Genomic DNA, 17,885 nt, shown 5'->3' with positions numbered 1-17,885 from the left:
GAAGGGCTGCAGGGAGAATATAACTTCATTTTCTCCCTGTAGCTGCATTTCCAATTAGGCTGCAGCAAATTTTTAAAGCAGTATTCCCCTACAAGATTTCTCCCGTGCTTCCCTCATACTCTGGAACTCTGAACCCCAACACATCAGACTCTCCCCTACCGTGGAAACTTTGAAAAGTAACCTGAAGACCCACCTCTTCCGATAAGCCTACAGCCTGCAGTAACCCTCAGTCCACCGTTCGACCAGCTCTACCCTCACCTACTGTATCCACAGCCATCCCCTGTACACTCTGAGCCCTCACAGACAGGGTCCTCTCTTCTCCTCTACCTGTCTGTGCCTTGTATTGTTCACGATTATTGTACTTATCTACGTATACCCCTTTTTCACAGGTAAAGTGCCATGGAATAAAAGGCGCTATAATAATAAATAATAATAATAATTACACCTATAGCTGCAGGTAAATACCTTTTTTGCTGACTGACTCCCTTCAAATAAAGTAAAAATAAAGTTTAAATAAATAGTGATTCAGGATGATTTGATCAGTAAATTTCTGACAATTTTTTTTTTTTTTTTGGTGAGGATTTTTCAGCCTGTTCAACTATGAAATTAAAATATTATTCTCTGTTTTACTATAGTTAGTACATTACAAATAAAAACTCAGTCCACCCCCCCATTCCACTGTATCCGATGCCTATAATTCTGCGACTCCTCAGAACACATTCCGTTTTTCTTGTTTTTCTTCAGCCTTTTTTACAATGATTTTGCTCATCGCCTCTATATGTCAATGTTAGAGTAGGATGAGATGCTTATTATGGTGATAAATCTTCTAGGAAATGGTGAGATGGAGAAGCTGAAACCAACTGCCTCATGGATTGATTAGTGATATATATTTTTATACATTTATTTCTTTAGGTATATGTTTGTTTGGTGAAGCAGTAAATAGGATTTTCCCTTTCGGTGCTGGGCCAGGGATGGCACCGGCTGATTTTGCTATTTTTATCATGGGAGGCATGTTTAACACAAAAGATAAAAGGGAAAAACTACTACAAAGGCCTTATCCTCCCTTGCGACTATTGTTCTTTTTCCAATGCCACAACATTTAAAAATGAATCGGCTTGCAAATAGTCTTGGTTAAAAATATCCATTGTTTTTATGTACAGCCCCTATGTTGGCATATGAGTTGCCATGGTTACCGGCTACAAACATGATCTGTGTGTCGTGTGAGCATGCAGCCATTCTCCCATCTGTCTACTGCTACTTGTTAATATATATTGTATACCATTAACAAAACTTTTGACTGAATATCTGTCTTTTTATGTCTACTTCAGTTTCTCTTTCTTTCTGCCTGTCCACGTCTTCCTCCCAGACAACCACCCTTTTTTCTGTTGGATATTTCATGTCTTCCTCCCGGAACACTTACATTTCAATCATCTTTACTCTTGCCCTTCCTTTCTAGCTTTTTCTTGTACCCTGGTGCAGGATTTTGGGGAATTCCCTGGTTTTCTGTTACCTAAGGCCCGTTTCACACGTCAGTGAAAAACACTGACGTTTTTCACTCCATGTGCCGTGAATCACGGCACACGTGGGTTGTCTAAGTGCAATCCGGGCTCCGTTCTTCGTGGCCCATGATTGCACTTAGAGATTAACTCACCTGTGCGCGCTCCCGCTCTCCATGGTGCTGATCGCTCCCGCGGTGCAGCATCCGGCCAGCGCTGACCCCCGCAGCAGCTGCTTCCAGGTCGGCTGTGTCGTGCATCATGAATATGCGCGACAGTAATGAGCCGGCTCAGAAGCAGCAGGCTGCACGGGCTGCAGAGGACATCACTGGAGCCGGGTGAGTAAAAATGATTTTTATTTTAAAAGCACGTTTTTTTCTGGCAAGTGTTTCACGGACCACACCACTGCGTGGTCCATGGGACATCAGTGATGCCAGAAAAAAATGGACATGTCTCCGTGCAGCAATCACGCACACGCGGGTACGCCGCACGGAGACACGGTCAGTGACAAATCACTGATGTGTGAGCAGGCCCATTCATTATAATGGGTCTGCGTATGTCAGTGATTCTGGTACATTTAAAAAAAAGCACAAACGTACCAAAATCACTGACGTGTGAAAGGGGCCTAAGTGAGACAATTGCAAAACAAGTCTCTAGTGTGGGAAGTATAATACTTTTGTGGCTTCTTATAATGGAAGCCAAAATGCTCCAATGACTCAATCGTGATTTCCGTCATTTTGATGGAAACAATATTTTTTTCCCCGGGGTCTATTCTTTTCATGAAGTCTGCAGAGATTGTCGGATGGAGGTTCTGACAGCAGTGTGAACAGTGCCTTATTCTACAACCTGTGTTAGCAACATCATAAGTAAAGTCTACTAATATACTGTTAGGGGTAAGAATTGAGTAACCAAAAATACTCAATTCAGCCATTTCATAGACTCAGGTATGTAGTTTAGTTGATGTAACCTAACACACATATTTATGAATGCTTTTGTTTCTTACTAACATATACAGTACAATATATATAAAGATTTTCCTTAATACAATATATCAGTATATGTAATTTAAAGATGGCTCCTGATCCCTGGACGACACCCAAAGAGGCGGCAAACAAGGGAGAATTCTCAACGTATGGACTGACCAATCCAGAGCAGAGACTGTGCAAATTCCTATACGTCCTGAGCCCGACCTGCGATACTTGATTGGACTATAGTTTGTCTACACCCTTTACTCCTCTAGAACTATAAAGGCTTTGTGAAAAATAAACGGGCAGAATTCTTTGGCGCTCGTCATGGAAGAAAGCTCATAACCGATCTAGAGTCAGTTATCATTCTTTCTCGTGTGCACACATGACATTATAATCTGAAAACGGCAGTCAGACCTTAAGAGATCCTTTGTAGTCTCACCTCAACAATACCGTATATAACTAATGTAACTTTGGTTATGGAGGTGAATTATGGAGTCTTTAGCATAAAAACATTTAATTGCAGGAGTAACTTCACTCATGGCTTCTTAAGTGCCTACTACAGCATATGTTACATAGACATTCAGAGGAATTAACTATGCATTAGTGATGAGCGAGCTTCTACCATGCTCGAGGGCTCAGTACTCAATAAGAGCAGTTGGACGCTCGGATGAGCATGACTCAAGCACTCTAGTATAATGGAAATCAATAGGGGAGTCAAGCATCTTTCTGGGATATATTCCGGAAAAATGCTTGAGTCCCCCATTGACTTCCATTATATTCGGGTACTCAAGTGCGCCCCTCCAAGCATCAAAATGCTCTTAACAAGTATTGAACACCTGACCATGGTTGTGCTCGCTCATCACTACTCTGCATGTGATGGTATCTTATTATATACCTGCCTTATATAAAACATATGTGATCTAAATTATAAATTTTGAAAGTAAAGCAAACCTGTCACCAGATTTGGCGACTATAAGCTGCGACCACAACCACTGAGCTTTTATATACAGCATTCCAGAACACTGTATATAAGAGCCCAGGCCACTGTGAAGAATGTAAAAATCACTTTAATAAAACTCACCTACGGGACAGTCCGGTCCGATGCATGTCGCTGCTCTCTGGTCCAGTGCCTCCTCTTTGCGGCGATCACCGTCCTCCTTCTTCTGAGGCCAGTGTGTATGACATGTCCTATGTTATGCACAATAGCCGGCATTGAGGTTCTGCACAGGCGCACTTTGTTCTATCCTGCTCAGGGCAGATTAAAGTATTGTAGTGCGCATGTGTGGGCGGTCTTTAACCTTTTCTCGCACCTGCAATTTACAGTACTTTGATCTTCCCTCAGCAGTGTAGATCAAGGTGTACCTGTGCAGGACCGCAATGCCAGCCTTGGCTGGATAGAAGGAGGATGGAGAAGGCAGCAGAGAGGAGGCCCCGGACCAGAGAGCAGAGATACCCATTGGACCAGACCGCCCCCCAGGTGAGTATTATAAAAGTGGGGTTTTTTTTATGTTATACAGCGCGGCCTGTGCTCTTATATACCTTATTCTAGAATGCTGTAAATAAGCGCTCAGTGGTTGTGGCCACAGCTTATAGTCACTAAATCTGGTGACAGGTTCCCTTTAAAGGGAACCTGTCACCAGTTTTTTGGGTTATAAAACCTGCCCATAACCTTTAGGATCATGTGAATGGGGTTCCTACAATCCCTGTATATCCTCACAGGTGCCCCTACATACCTTTGAAAAAGTGTTCTATACATGTCCCACGCTGCATGTAAATTGTGTGGTCCAGACCAGATTGAGATCAGCGCCGCCACGATCCCTTCAAATGCCACCTCTTCTAGCTGGATGGAAATAGATGATATTTCTACATTATCCACACAGTGTTTCGCGCCTAACAGTGGAATAATAGACCTGGACAGGCTCGCATCACCGGTGCAAGTAAAACCTGTGCCTACAGGATACAAGTCATATAATGGCCAGAAATAGTGTGATTCCTCTTGCACATACATATGACGGCTAATTTTGGAAAGTTATCTGTTATTCTAAAAACCACTTCAGCTTTAATAATTGCAATGCACTGAATACGTGACATCTGCTCAGTGGTGATCTAGGAGAAGAGTCACATGCTATCTATAAAAATGTTACTAATGAAGATAGAGACAATATTATAGTGATCTACTGCAGGTAAAAAGTCATCTATTTTATAGTGACGTGATCTTACAAATGCTTAACTTGAACTTTGTTTATTTTCATTTTTCTAGCATAAGGAATTCTTTCCCCTCCCTGTACGACTAATTTTTCATTCCTGCTCCACTTTATAATGTCAAATAAAATAGTGTTCAAGAAACAAGAATTTTCGCACATTTATTTACATTCTAAAGTGACCCTTTGGGGAAAAAGCTGATGCATACATGGTTATTTCCTGGACAGGTTCCCGGGTGGCTCATACCAGCCTCAGGACATGCAGCCATGCTGAAAGACCCCTATGGATCTCGGTAAGACCGGTAACCAGGTAAGTATAACATTGGGCAGGCAGTTTCCCTCAGGGCAAAAGTAGTATTCCCAGCTTTTTCCTCAGATGGCCACTTTAAATTTGCACATTATTTTTGGCAATCGCTCAGTCACCCTGAGTTATATATTTAGTCCTATCCAGACTAATGAATGCTAATAACTAGTGCACAACACTTTAGATGCCAGTGACTCTAAATTACAAGACCTGGTTTGATTAACATTAGATATAATGGTGATATCATGTTTTTTTTATTTACTTAATATTATACGTAACTTAGAATATTTCCTAGTATTCTATACAACAACCTTACCCATAGCTAAAATCCAGGCACTCGACTCCTCAAGAGCTCTATGGACTTATTGAATGTATCAATACTGTTTGCAAGCTGTAGTGTCTGCCCTATCCTCCGGACCACCCAAGACACACACAATTCACCAATCTTTGTGCTTTATGATTTTGTTTTACTACATTTTGGTAAAAATGTAATGGTGCTTGGTTGACAAACAATTTTTAAAGAACAGCACCTTTGGCTTCTGATATTTCAATGGACGCACAAGGAATTAAAAGGGTTGAACCACAAATACAAACACAAACAAAGTACATTTTAATCAACAAATCTTGGAATAATAATAATTTCCACAATTGGATGTGGTTAAAAAAAATGTTACTGTGCTGAGATAATCTTAAATATGTGTCCTTACTGTGTACTGTGTAATGGCCGTGTCTGACTGTACTGGGACAAAGTCTGATGATACCACATTTCCTGGGCTGGGGAGGAAGTAAAGTATATAAACATTACAGTAGGAGATAGAAATTATTCTTTCTGTGAGGTAAAACATTTTTTAACAAAAATAGGCAGGGAAATGCTTTACCTCACAAAAAAAATCAGTAATGATCCTGTGTTGCAAAGTCTGTATACTCTATGCCTCCTCCCCGACCCAGGAGCTGTGGTATGATCAGACCATGTCCCTGTAGGGTCAGACACAGCCATTTCACAGTACATAGCAAGGGCACATATATAAGATTATCTCAGCAGAGGAACAATTTTTTAAACACATCCAATTGTGGAACTTATTATTATTTCAAGATCTATTGATTAAAATTAACTTTTTCGTTGGAAAACCCCTTTAAGTAAAATGACGTATAATGTATATTGCAAAGGTTCACTGTTTTTTACATTACAATTGTACTGTGTACAGATGAAAAGTAATACTGATATAATAAAATTGGTTGAAAATTTGAAAAGTCAGTTTAGCTAGTTCCCCTAAATTGGATATAAAAGCCCCTGAGTGGGTGCTGGATTTTTGGACTCGGCCTTTCTTGGTAATTTTAAGTGATCAGCCTGACTTTAGATAATGCTTCCCATTGTGATTAAGGAACGAGGATTTTTCAGCACATCCATCCGGTAGTTAAAAAATGTTTCTTTTATTTCAGTGCATTAAAACAAAGTAATGACAAACTGGATAAAAAACCCCTGTTTTTATCCTGTTTGTCATCACTTCGTTTTAATGGACTGAAATAAAAGAAACATTTTTAACCACTGGATGGATGTGCTGAGAAATGCTTGTTCCTTCTTCACATTGCTGTGCTCCACCAGCTGTCTCTGAGCAGCCACCGGCAACACCTTCACCTGGTTCTTCCACATCGACATTCGTGGTGAGCGTCATTTTTTCTTTTTTTACCAATGATTCCCATTATTTATCTTGCATCTCATTGAGCATCTTCCTTCCATACTGGGCCTTGAGGAGGACTTTTATTCGGCTTTTTAACTTTCATGTTTCAGCAAATAAGACATGGATGCTATGGTAGAGTAAAAAGATTCGCTGTGCCTGGTTCGTCACCCAGTCCGGTCCTTCATGGCAGCTGTACGAGTGCAGTCTTTCCCTTTGTAGTCAACATTTCAGTATTTACTAGACCCTCCAACAACACGTGTTATACCACAATGTCACTACATCACAGGGTTTATTTAATGCCATGGGAGCCATCTATAGAAGAGAAGACTGCCAAGGTTCAACTGCCATGATGGACCAGCTTGGATGCCGGACCAATACATCCCAAATATTTCTTCCCAACTCTTATGGTTATCATTAATACTAGATCAAGCATTTTAATGAAATACTGTTGACAAATTAATACTCAGGTACCAAACCAATACAAATACTCATGTACCAAACATTGGGTCTGGATATTTTTGGTTTTACCATTATTCAATAACCTAAAATAAATATCTAATATATAACTGATGCATTTAATTAAATTTTCTTGACATTCTTACTAATATGAATTCTTTTTAAACCATGCTTAAATGAAACCATTCTCTGCTGTGCCTCAATTTTATTTGGTTTCCATTAAAAAAATTGTAAATTGTTCCCAATTTTCAACCAAATGTCCAAACCAGGCCTCCCACGTACAAAAAGTGAGACACATTTATAAGCGAAGAATCTCTTCTCTCTTCACCCATAAGATGTGGACAGTGACTGGTAGACAGCTAATACATAATCCGTGTGTCTTCCCTACAAGAACTTTTTTTTGTATTTGTAGATTAGATATAATTCTTAACTTTGTAGTAGTGCTTTCAAAGCCATAGAAACTTGTTCCTGAGTTCTTGAGTTAATAAACCATTTATATCCATTAAAAACCAACAAGTCAGCTAAATTAAGAAATGGTAGAGGTGTAAAATGTTAGCGGACACATGAAAATTGGATTCACCATACAAGTGCAAAGTTGATCCAAGTAGAACAGGGTTAGAGAATATTCTTACATATAAAATCTGAAATATATTAGTGACCCTCCTCCTCCGATTCCAGGCACATTCCTTTAAAGGTGTTGTCCACGACTTTGACATTGATGACCTATTCTTAGCATAGGCCATCAATGTCTGATCGGCCAGGGTGTGACACACCGCATCAGCCAGTCAGCTGATCTCGGTCCTGGCGGTGGTAGCAGGCGGCCATAAATGCTCAGTATCACAGCTCCTCTGTCTTCTGATAGCAACCGCGGCCGGGTACTGCACACCCAACTCCTATTAATTAGAATGGGAGGTGGACATGCAGTACCCGGCTGTTATCAGAAGACAGAGCAGCTCCAGAGCTGAGCATTTCTGGCCGCCTACTGCCACCGCCGGGACCGGGAACAGCTGATCGGCAGTGGACCCCGACCGATCAGACATTCATGACCTATCCTAAGGACAGAACATCAATGTCAAAGTAGTAGCCAACCCCTTTAATGTTACTTATATTGTATGACGCTACATTTCTGGGTCACAGGATACTGCAGAGATAAATCATTGGAACACGCTGTGGTACAATAACCATTCTATTCATGGTAATTTAATTTGGATCTAAAGTGCTGGGAGAAGAGGTCGTAAGATTAACAACCTTTAAGAATAAGCTAATATCACCTGTAACCAGCTCGACAAACATTTTTTTTTGTGCAAACATGTCAAAACCCACATGCTGCTGGTGGTAATCGCTATAGAAAATTTTAAATGATGCATCAGAAAAGATCATTTTGGCTAAATATCAAGAGAATTCTATCTACGGACAAGCTGTTATATTATAGTGCAGCTCCGTTTTGCTACACATGTTCTGCATTCCCCCATTAGTGTTCTTCAATAGTCAGAAAGCCCTGCTGATGCTGAACGACTAACATGAAAGCTTTAGACACAGCTTGGTAAGCTTTAATATAAAAAGCAAACGGAAATGGTAAAAAAATATTGCAAAAGAGATCGCTGTTAATGGACTTCCACACTCATCTATGTGAACGGGAAGGGATTCCTACCTTATTTAATGCTCTGTAAAAGGAAATTGTTACAAATCTATAGTTGCTAAATTTTACAGCAGTCTTATATAGTTATCTTATAGTCTTGTCGTGACCTGCTCCTCCTGCCCGTCTTTCCACTTGTTGATGAGCAGATCACATGCTTCTCCCCATGACTCAAACACATCCTCTGTTGAGTCTATCAACTTGGCATTAGAAGAGCAGAGGTCGGAAGCACAGTGTAGGGAGCTGGTATGAACAGGAGTAGGATCCAGACTTATTCCACCAATGCTCCCATCTTGAGTCACCTCATTGAGGTTAATTTCACTATTAGAGCACTCTGGCTCTGGATCAGTTTGCTTCATATCCTGCCACATGTAATGAGGCTGGACCAGACCATCAGAGATGGTGTATACTGCATCACCAGGAGGCTCTGGCATGTGTCCATTCATCTTGGAAAAAAGTAAGCCCAGTCTTTTAAAGGACTCCTTCTTGGAGCTTGAAAGCCTCTGGATTTTGTTACCATTTCTAATAAAGGAACGCTTACTAATACCATTACTTTTAGGAGCGTCATCCATGATCTCAATCCCAGACATTGTTTTAAAGAGAGCTGAGACATTGAAGTCTTTTTTCTTGTTGGCTACATTGAAGGACACACTTTTTGCCTTGGGTCGTTCTTCCGGCACCTCTTCTTTTTGTGACACCTCTGTGCTGCTGGTGGAGTAGCTTCTTCTCGGAGGCTTCCTGTTTCCCAGAAGGTCAAGCACTTCATAGCGGAAGCTGGAGATATCTTGTTTTAATTCCTGTAGGTACAAAGCAAATTAATAAAAGAACATCACAAAGTGTACTTAATGTGGGAATTACCCCAGTTTTTTTTTTTAAGTAATGTAGTTTATGCTTAGGCACATTCCTAATTGACTAAATAAACACTCTTAAAATTCTTAAACTTTTGATCCAGTCCATTGCTATGATTATGATAGTGGGAAGTGGCCCGTAGTTGATAAACAAAAAAATTGCTAAACTAGCACAAATACATTAATTGTCACATTAACATTCCCATGTGAAGGCAATTGTGTACTCCTAGGATTTTGGCGAGGTATCATGTAAGTAAAGCAAGTTCCATCTTCACACTTACGATATAATTTGCACATATCATCTTTCAGTGTTATGAGAAGTTACTGAAAATGCTGTTAATGAAATATGCAAGTATAATGTGATTTACGTTACAACAGACAAAAGAGCAGAGTTTGTTTTTTTAGAAATTTTGGGGTAATTTGTTTTTAGAATGTTTTATTATCATGTATTAATTAGTGATGAGCGAGCATGCTTGTTACTACTCGGTACTCGCACGAGTATCACTGTACTCGGTCTACTCGGCGGGGACCGAGTAATCTCGCGATACTCGTGCTGTACTCGTGGTCTTCATTTCTGCATGTTGGCGCTCTTTTGAGAGCCAGCCCTCATGCAGGGATTGGCTGGCAGACCACTGCAATGCCACAGCCCTGTTAGTTGTGGAATTGCAGTGATTGGCCGGCCTGGACAGCGTGACCGAGCCTTTATACCGGCGGGCGCGCTGTGCTCTGCGGCCCTTTATAGCTATTTCCGTAGCAGGGCTGCAAACAGTGTGACCAAAAGTCCTTCTCAGGACTATTCTAGTTGTATACAGGCAGGCAGGGTATAGCCAGGTCGGAGTACAGTAGCAGAGTCCTTCTCAGGACTATTGTTGCTGTATACAGGCAGGGTATAGCCAGGTTGGAATACAGGCTAGTGACCAAAAGAGTCCTTGTCAGGACTATTGTAGCAGTATACAGGCAGGCAGGCAGGCAGGCAGGGTATATAGCCATTCCTAGTGGTGACCGTATACCAGCCTTCATCATATCTGGGGCTGGTGTATACAGTCTAAAACAGTCCAGATAGTGTCAGACTTCTCAGTAATTGTCGCTCCTAAAAACCTGTTAGGTTCTTATTGCGTCCGTGCTTGCATTTAAAAACCGCACGTGTGTGCCTGTCGGTGGCAGCGTACAGGTGCACGTTTTTCACAAACTATTATATAACGCACAAGTCTAGTGTATAATACACGTCAGTCAGCAGTGTCTGATAGTGTCAGACTTCTCAGTAATTGTCGCTCCTAAAAACCTGTTAGGTTCTTATTGCGTTCGTGCTTGCATTTAAAAACCGCACGTGTGTGCCTGTCGGTGGCAGCGTACAGGTGCACTTGTGTGCATTTTTCACAAACTATTATATAACGCACAAGTCTAGTGAATAATACACGTCAGTCAGCAGTGTCTGATAGTGTCAGACTTCTCAGTAATTGTCGCTCCTAAAAACCTGTTAGGTTCTTATTGCGTCCGTGCTTGCATTTAAAAACCGCACGTGTGTGCCTGTCGGTGGCAGCGTACAGGTGCACTTGTGTGCATTTTTCACAAACTATTATATAACGCACAAGTCTAGTGAATAATATACGTCAGTCAGCAGTGTCTGATAGTGTCAGACTTCTCAGTAATTGTCGCTCCTAAAAACCTGTTAGGTTCTTATTGCGTCCGTGCTTGCATTTAAAAACCGCACGTGTGTGCCTGTCGGTGGCAGCGTACAGGTGCACTTGTGTGCATTTTTCACAAACTATTATATAACGCACAAGTCTAGTGAATAATACACGTCAGTCAGCAGTGTCTGATAGTGTCAGACTTCTCAGTAATTGTCGCTCCTAAAAACCTGTTAGGTTCTTATTGCGTCCGTGCTTGCATTTAAAAACCGCACGTGTGTGCCTGTCGGTGGCAGCGTACAGGTGCACGTTTTTCACAAACTATTATATAACGCACAAGTGTAGTGTATAATACACGTCAGTCAGCAGTGGCTGATAGTGTCAGACCTCTCAGTAATTGTCGCTCCTAAAAACCTGTTAGGTTCTTATTGCGTCCGTGCTTGCATTTAAAAACCGCACGTGTGTGGCTGTCGGTGGCAGCGTACAGGTGCACTTGTGTGCATTTTTCACAAACTATTATATAACGCACAAGTCTAGTGAATAATACACGTCAGTCAGCAGTGTCTGATAGTGTCAGACTTCTCAGTAATTGTCGCTCCTAAAAACCTGTTAGGTTCTTATTGCGTCCGTGCTTGCATTTAAAAACCGCATGTGTGTGCCTGTCGGTGGCAGCGTCAGGCTCCATATTGTCCCTGGATAGAGATGTGCATGAGGGCCTCAAAACATTGTTCCCATTGCAAAGGAGCGGGTCTCCTGTCGTTGTAATGCCCATTCTGAAAGAATGGGCGAAAAAATTTACCACTGGGGGTAAACTGAAACAAAGGCCTAACTCTTGTAACGGTCATCATGATGGCGCATGAGGAGAAGGAGGAGCAGTCCAGCGATTAGCCAAAGTCCAGAAGTGTGTTACCATGGGTGAGTGGAGGTACATGGCAAAATCCCGTTACAAACTTTAAATTCCGCTGTCATTTGCTGGTGGTGTGGTGAAGTCTGGCCCAATCCAACCCTTGTTCATCTTGATTAGAGTCAGCCTGTCAGCATTTACAGTTGACAGGCAGGTGCGTTTATCTGTAATGATTCCACCTGCGGCACTAAAAACACGCTCTGACAAAACGCTAGCGGCAGGGCAGGCCAGGACTTCCAAGGCGTAGAGAGCCAATTCATGCCACGTGTCCAGCTTGGATACCCATTAATTGTAAGGCACAGAGGAATGTCAGAGTACAGTTGTTTGATCTGCAAGGTACTCCTTGAGCATCTGGGCAAACTTAGGATTTCTTGTGGCACTACCCCGCACCTCAGGGGCTGTGGTATGTGAGGGGCTGAGAAAACTGTCCCACATCTTAAAGACTGTTCCCCTACCTCTGGCGGATTGGACTTGTGCCCCTCTCGGCTGTACGCCTTGGTTGTCCACTGATTCCTGACCTATGCCGCTATCGTTTTGTGAGGGGAATGCTTTGCCTACTTCCGTGACTATGGCCTTCTGGAACTGCTGCATTTTTCCTGACCTCTCCGCCTCGGGAATAAGAGACATAAAGTTCTCCTTGTAGCGTGGGTCTAACAGTGTTACCAACCAGTAATGATTGTCGGCCAAGATGTTCTTAACACGAGGGTCACGAGACAGGCAGCTTACCATAAAGTCAGCCATGTGTGCCAGACTCTTAACAGCCATCACTTCAGTATCCTGACCAACACGATGACTGAACATGCTGTCCTCCTCCTCCTCCTCCTCCTCCTCCTCCTCCTCATCATCTACCCTGTCCTCTGGCCAGCCACGCTGAACCGAGGATATGACTGCATGTCATATCCTCAATTTGGCCAGAGAGTTGCTCCATGTCTTCATCCTCCTCCTCGTCATAGTCCTCCACTGCACGTTGTGATGAGACGAGGCTGGGCTGTGTGTTATCACCCACACCCACTACTGTTTCTTGCTCAAACTCATCGCGCTCCGCCTGCAATGCATCATGGTTGTTTTTTGAGCAGAGACCATTTTAGAAGGCAGAGAAGCGGTATGGTGACGCTAATAATGTCGTCATCGCCGCTCACCATCTTGGTGGAGTCCTCAAAGTTTTGGCGGATGGTACATAGGTCGGACATCCATCTCCACTCCTCAGGTGTTATGTGTGGAGTTTGACCCATTTCCCTACGGCTTAGGTGATGCAGGTACTCAACAACTGCCCTCTTCTGCTCACATATCCTGACCAACATGTGCAGAGTTGAATTCCAACGCGTGGGGACATCACACACCAGTCTGTGAGCCGGAAGATGCAAATGGCGCTGAAAGCCAGCAAGGCCGGCTGAAGCAGTAGGTGACTTTCGAAAATGTGCAGACAGGCGGCGAACTTTTACCAGCAGATCAGACAGCTCTGGGTATGACTTTAGAAACCGCTGAACCACGAGGTTGAGCACATGGGCCACGCATGGAACATGTGTCAGCTGGCCTCGCCTCAAAGCCGCCACCAGGTTCCGGCCATTGTCACACACGACCTTTCCTGGCTTTAGGTTCAGAGGTGTGAGCCAGTGATCTGCCTGCTGTTTCAGAGCTGTCCACACCTCTTCTGCATTGTGGGGTTTGTCACCTATGCAGATTAGCTTCAGCACAGCCTGTTGCCGCTTCGCCGAGGCAGTGCTGCAGTGCTTCTGTGTCGCCCTGGACAAGCCAGGGGCCACAGAGCACAACACTTACACACCCCACACTCCCTGCAGGCATATCATAGTCAAAACACAAAATCCTTGTTGCCTTCCCCAGGGGCTGTTGTCCACACCAGGGGGTGGAGCCAGGCGGTTGGTCTCCACCCACCAAGGAGGAGGGAAAACACAGGCAGTGAGAGTTAAGCTAAGGAAGTTGAAGGAGGAAAGTAGTAGAGAGGAGAAAAGTGACAGCAAAGAGCCTGAAGTTGGTCCGGGTGTGTGGCCCGGACAGGACAGCAAGGTTGGCAGGATGTGGTGACCGTCTGCAGTGGAGGCCGATTGGAGTCTGCCGTAAGGCCTGTGGACGGGTGGTGACCCGGCCGTACCGGACCGGTATACAAAGAGAAGCCAGCACCATTGGCAGGGGCCTTTCGGATCCCGGCAAGGCTTGGTGTCGCCGTGAATTTGCCAAATCCGTTAGTGAAGGGGACCTCAGGGTTTCCAAACAGCCAAGTCACGATAGAAGGCAACCGTCCAACCGTGAAGGGGAGACACCGCCACCGCCAAGGGCAACCGTCTCCCAGGGCCAGCGCCTGTGGGCAAAAGGGGCTCCTCCGGCCCATATCCAGGTCGGGGAGCGGGTTACCGGTGGGAAACCATCACTACCAACACTGAACTTAGGTGCAGGGAGAGACAGTCATCACTAACCTGCAGGGAGGAACAACCGCAGCCGTCCGAGGGACCCGTCCATCCAGCCACTTGTTTTACCGTGAACTGTGTCATCATCATTAGGCTGAGTGAGTACCTCCGTGCCGTGCGGCACAGCGCTGCCCCTGCGACCTTGCACCTCATCAGGCCCCGCAACCCGCCTGTCATCCATCTCTACCCCATCACCGGGCCCTGGGACAACCAACCCCCCTACCCACGGCGTGGAGAAATAACAACAAAGCTGCTCCCTGTCACAGGCTCCCGGGATCCCCGTCCAGAGCAGCGGTGGTGTCCACACAATCACCACAACCGTGGATGGCGTCACGGACAATATCCCCAAAACCCAAACGACCCCTTTTCACTCACGGGCGATGAGCGCCGCTCGAGTCCCCGGGATCCGGCCATCGCTCGAGCCACCGAGCAGCAGCAGCCGTAGAGCAGCGGCAGCCGGACCCGAGCAGTGGGAGAGCGCAGCGTCCCCTCCTCCGCCCGCAACACTTCCAGCTTGGGACTGGTGTGTAGGGTAAAGTGGATGAGGATGCGCAGGAGGAGGAGGAGGCTGAGGAGCATGACATTCCGGAGCTGTAGAGTGTGGGTGAAACCCTGACTGAGGTAGGGCCTGCAAAACTTGGTGTGTGAAGGACGTGTTCCGTCCCTCGCTCAGACTGGGTCCCAGCTTCCACAATATTAACCCAGTGTGATGTCAACGAGATGTAGCGGCCTTGCCCACATGCACTTGTCCACGTGTCTGTGGTTAGGTGGACTTTGGCTGAAACAGCGTTGTTCAGGGCACGTGTGATGTTTTGTGACACGTGGTTATGCAATGCGGGGACGGCACACCGGGAGAAATAGTGGCGGCTGGGGACCGAGTAATGTGGGACAGCTGCCACCATCAGGTCGCGGAATGCTTCTGTCTCAACCAGCCTAAAAGGCAACATTTCCAGCGCAAGCAGTCGCGAAATGTTAGCATTTAGAAGTGTGGCATGTGGGTCGTTGGCAGTGTATTTGCGCCTGCGTTCAAAGGTTTGCTAAATGGATAACTGAACGCTGCGCTGGGACAAGGACGTGCTTGATGATGGTGTTATTTCTGCGTGGGCAACTGCAGGTGCAGGGCCGGAGGAGGCTTGTTCTCGGGCAGCATGGACAGGGGATTGGCTCGCATGCACAACAAGCGAAGACGAAGCAGTGACATCAGCAAGCACTGCTCCTCGACTCTGTTGTACATCCCACAAAGTCGGGTGCTTGGCTGACATGTGCCTGATCATGCTGGTGGTGGTCAGGCTGCTAGTTTTGGTACCCCTGCTGATGCTGGCACGGCAGGTGTTGCAAATGGCTTTTTTAGAATCATCTGGAGCCAACTTAAAAAACTGCCAGACTCGGGAAGACCTAACATTTGTACAGGCACCTTGTGTCGTGTTGTTCCGGGGAACAGTTGCCTGACGTCTGCCTGGGGCCACCACCCTGCTTCTTACTGCCTGTTGGGATGCTACGCCTCCCTCCCCCTGTGCACTGCTGTCCTCGCTCTGCATATCCTCCTGCCAGGTTGGGTCAGTTACTGGATCATCCACCACGTCGTCTTCCTCTTCCGCACCCTGCTCCTCCTCCTGACTTCCTGACAATTGTGTCTCATCATCGTCCACCCCTTGTTGAGACACGTTGCCAACTTCGTGAGAACGTGGCTGCTCAAATATTTGGGCATCTGTACATACAATCTTGTCATGGCCCACTTCAACAGGAGCTGGCGAGAGGCCAGAATGTGTGAATGGAAACGTGAACGAACAGCTCTTCCGAGTGTCCAAGTGTGGGATCAGTAATGTCCGTGGACGTGTACTCGGCCTGGTGGTAGGAAGGAGGATCAGGTTCTGAAATGTGCGGTGCAGTATCACGGCTACTGACACTTGACCGTGTGGAAGACAGAGTGTTTGTGGTGGTGCCAATCTGACTGGAAGCATTATCCGCTATCCAACTAACAACCTGTTGACACTGGTCTTGGTTCAAGAGCGGTGTACTGCTGCGGTCCCCAAGAATTTGGGACAGGACGTGCGAGCGACTAGATGTGGCCCTCTGTTGTGGCGAAATTAGAGCTTGCCCACGACCTTGGCCTCTGCCTGCACCACCATCACGTCCACTTCCTTGTTCCTTGCCAACGCCCTTGCGCATTTTGCAATGCTGTGCTGACGTGTATTCACTAGACTTGTGCGTTATATAATTGTGCTTCTTACTGCCTGTTGGGATGCTACGCCTCCCTCCCCCTGTGCACTGCTGTCCTCGCTCTGCATATCCTCCTGCCAGGTTGGGTCAGTTACTGGATCATCCACCACGTCGTCTTCCTCTTCCGCACCCTGCTCCTCCTCCTGACTTCCTGACAATTGTGTCTCATCATCGTCCACCCCTTGTTGAGACACGTTGCCAACTTCGTGAGAACGTGGCTGCTCAAATATTTGGGCATCTGTACATACGATCTCCTCATGACCCACTTCAACATGAGCTGGCGAGAGGCCAGAATGTGCGAATTGAAACGTGAACAGCTCTTCCGAGTGTCCAAGTGTGGGATCATTAATGTCCGAGGACGTGTACTCAGCCTTGTGGTAGGAAGGAGGATCAGGTTCTGAAATGTGCGGTGCAGTATCACGGCTACTGACACTTGACCGTGTGGAAGACAGAGTGTTTGTGGTGGTGCCAATCTGACTGGAAGCATTATCCGCTATCCAACTAACAACCTGTTGACACTGGTCTTGGTTCAAGAGCGGTGTACTGCTGCGGTCCCCAAGAATTTGGGACAGGACGTGCGAGCGAGTAGATGTGGCCCTTTGTTGTGGCGAAATTAGAGCTTGCACACGACCTCGGTCTCTGCCTGCACCACCATCACGTCCACTTCCTTGTTCGTTGACAACGCCCTTGCGCATTTTGCAATGCTGTGCTGATGTGTATTCACTAGACTTGTGCGTTATATCCAAGTTTTTGCAAAACGCACACAAGTGCAGCGGAAAGCTGCCACCAACAGGCACACACGTGCGGTTTTTAAATGCAAGCACGGAGGCACTAAGAACCTAACAGGTCTCTATCCAGGGACAACGTGGAGCCTCCCAATTTTTGGCTGCCCTGCCTAAGGGCTATACTACAATAGACCCACTTCCTTCCAATGGGCACTTCAGGTTTACAGGCCCTCATGCACGTCTCTATCCAGGGACAACGTGGAGCCTCCCAATTTTTGGCTGCCCTGCCTAAGGGCTATGCTACAATAGACCCACTTCCTTCCAATGGGCACTTCAGGTTTACAGGCCCTCATGCACGTCTCTATCCAGGGACAACGTGGAGCCTCCCAATTTTTGG

The 17,885-nt window shown here is 45.5% G+C and overlaps 1 protein-coding gene across 1 annotated transcript in view; it reads right to left on the bottom strand.

Annotated features, from left to right (window-relative positions):
- Positions 1-8,166: 8,166 nt before the first annotated feature.
- The window catches only part of LOC142251236 (short transient receptor potential channel 5-like), a 576,680-nt gene continuing 566,961 nt past the window's right edge, over positions 8,167-17,885 (bottom strand). The window contains exon 11 of the mRNA XM_075323853.1: positions 8,167-9,537. Within this exon, the coding sequence (XP_075179968.1) occupies positions 8,833-9,537 (705 nt within the window). The 3' untranslated portion in view covers positions 8,167-8,832. The remainder of the gene's footprint in view (positions 9,538-17,885) is intronic.

This window comes from Anomaloglossus baeobatrachus, chromosome 9, assembly GCF_048569485.1.
Source record: "Anomaloglossus baeobatrachus isolate aAnoBae1 chromosome 9, aAnoBae1.hap1, whole genome shotgun sequence".
Lineage (NCBI taxonomy): Eukaryota > Metazoa > Chordata > Amphibia > Anura > Aromobatidae > Anomaloglossus > Anomaloglossus baeobatrachus.
This window is presented reverse-complemented; position numbering and strand designations above follow the sequence as displayed.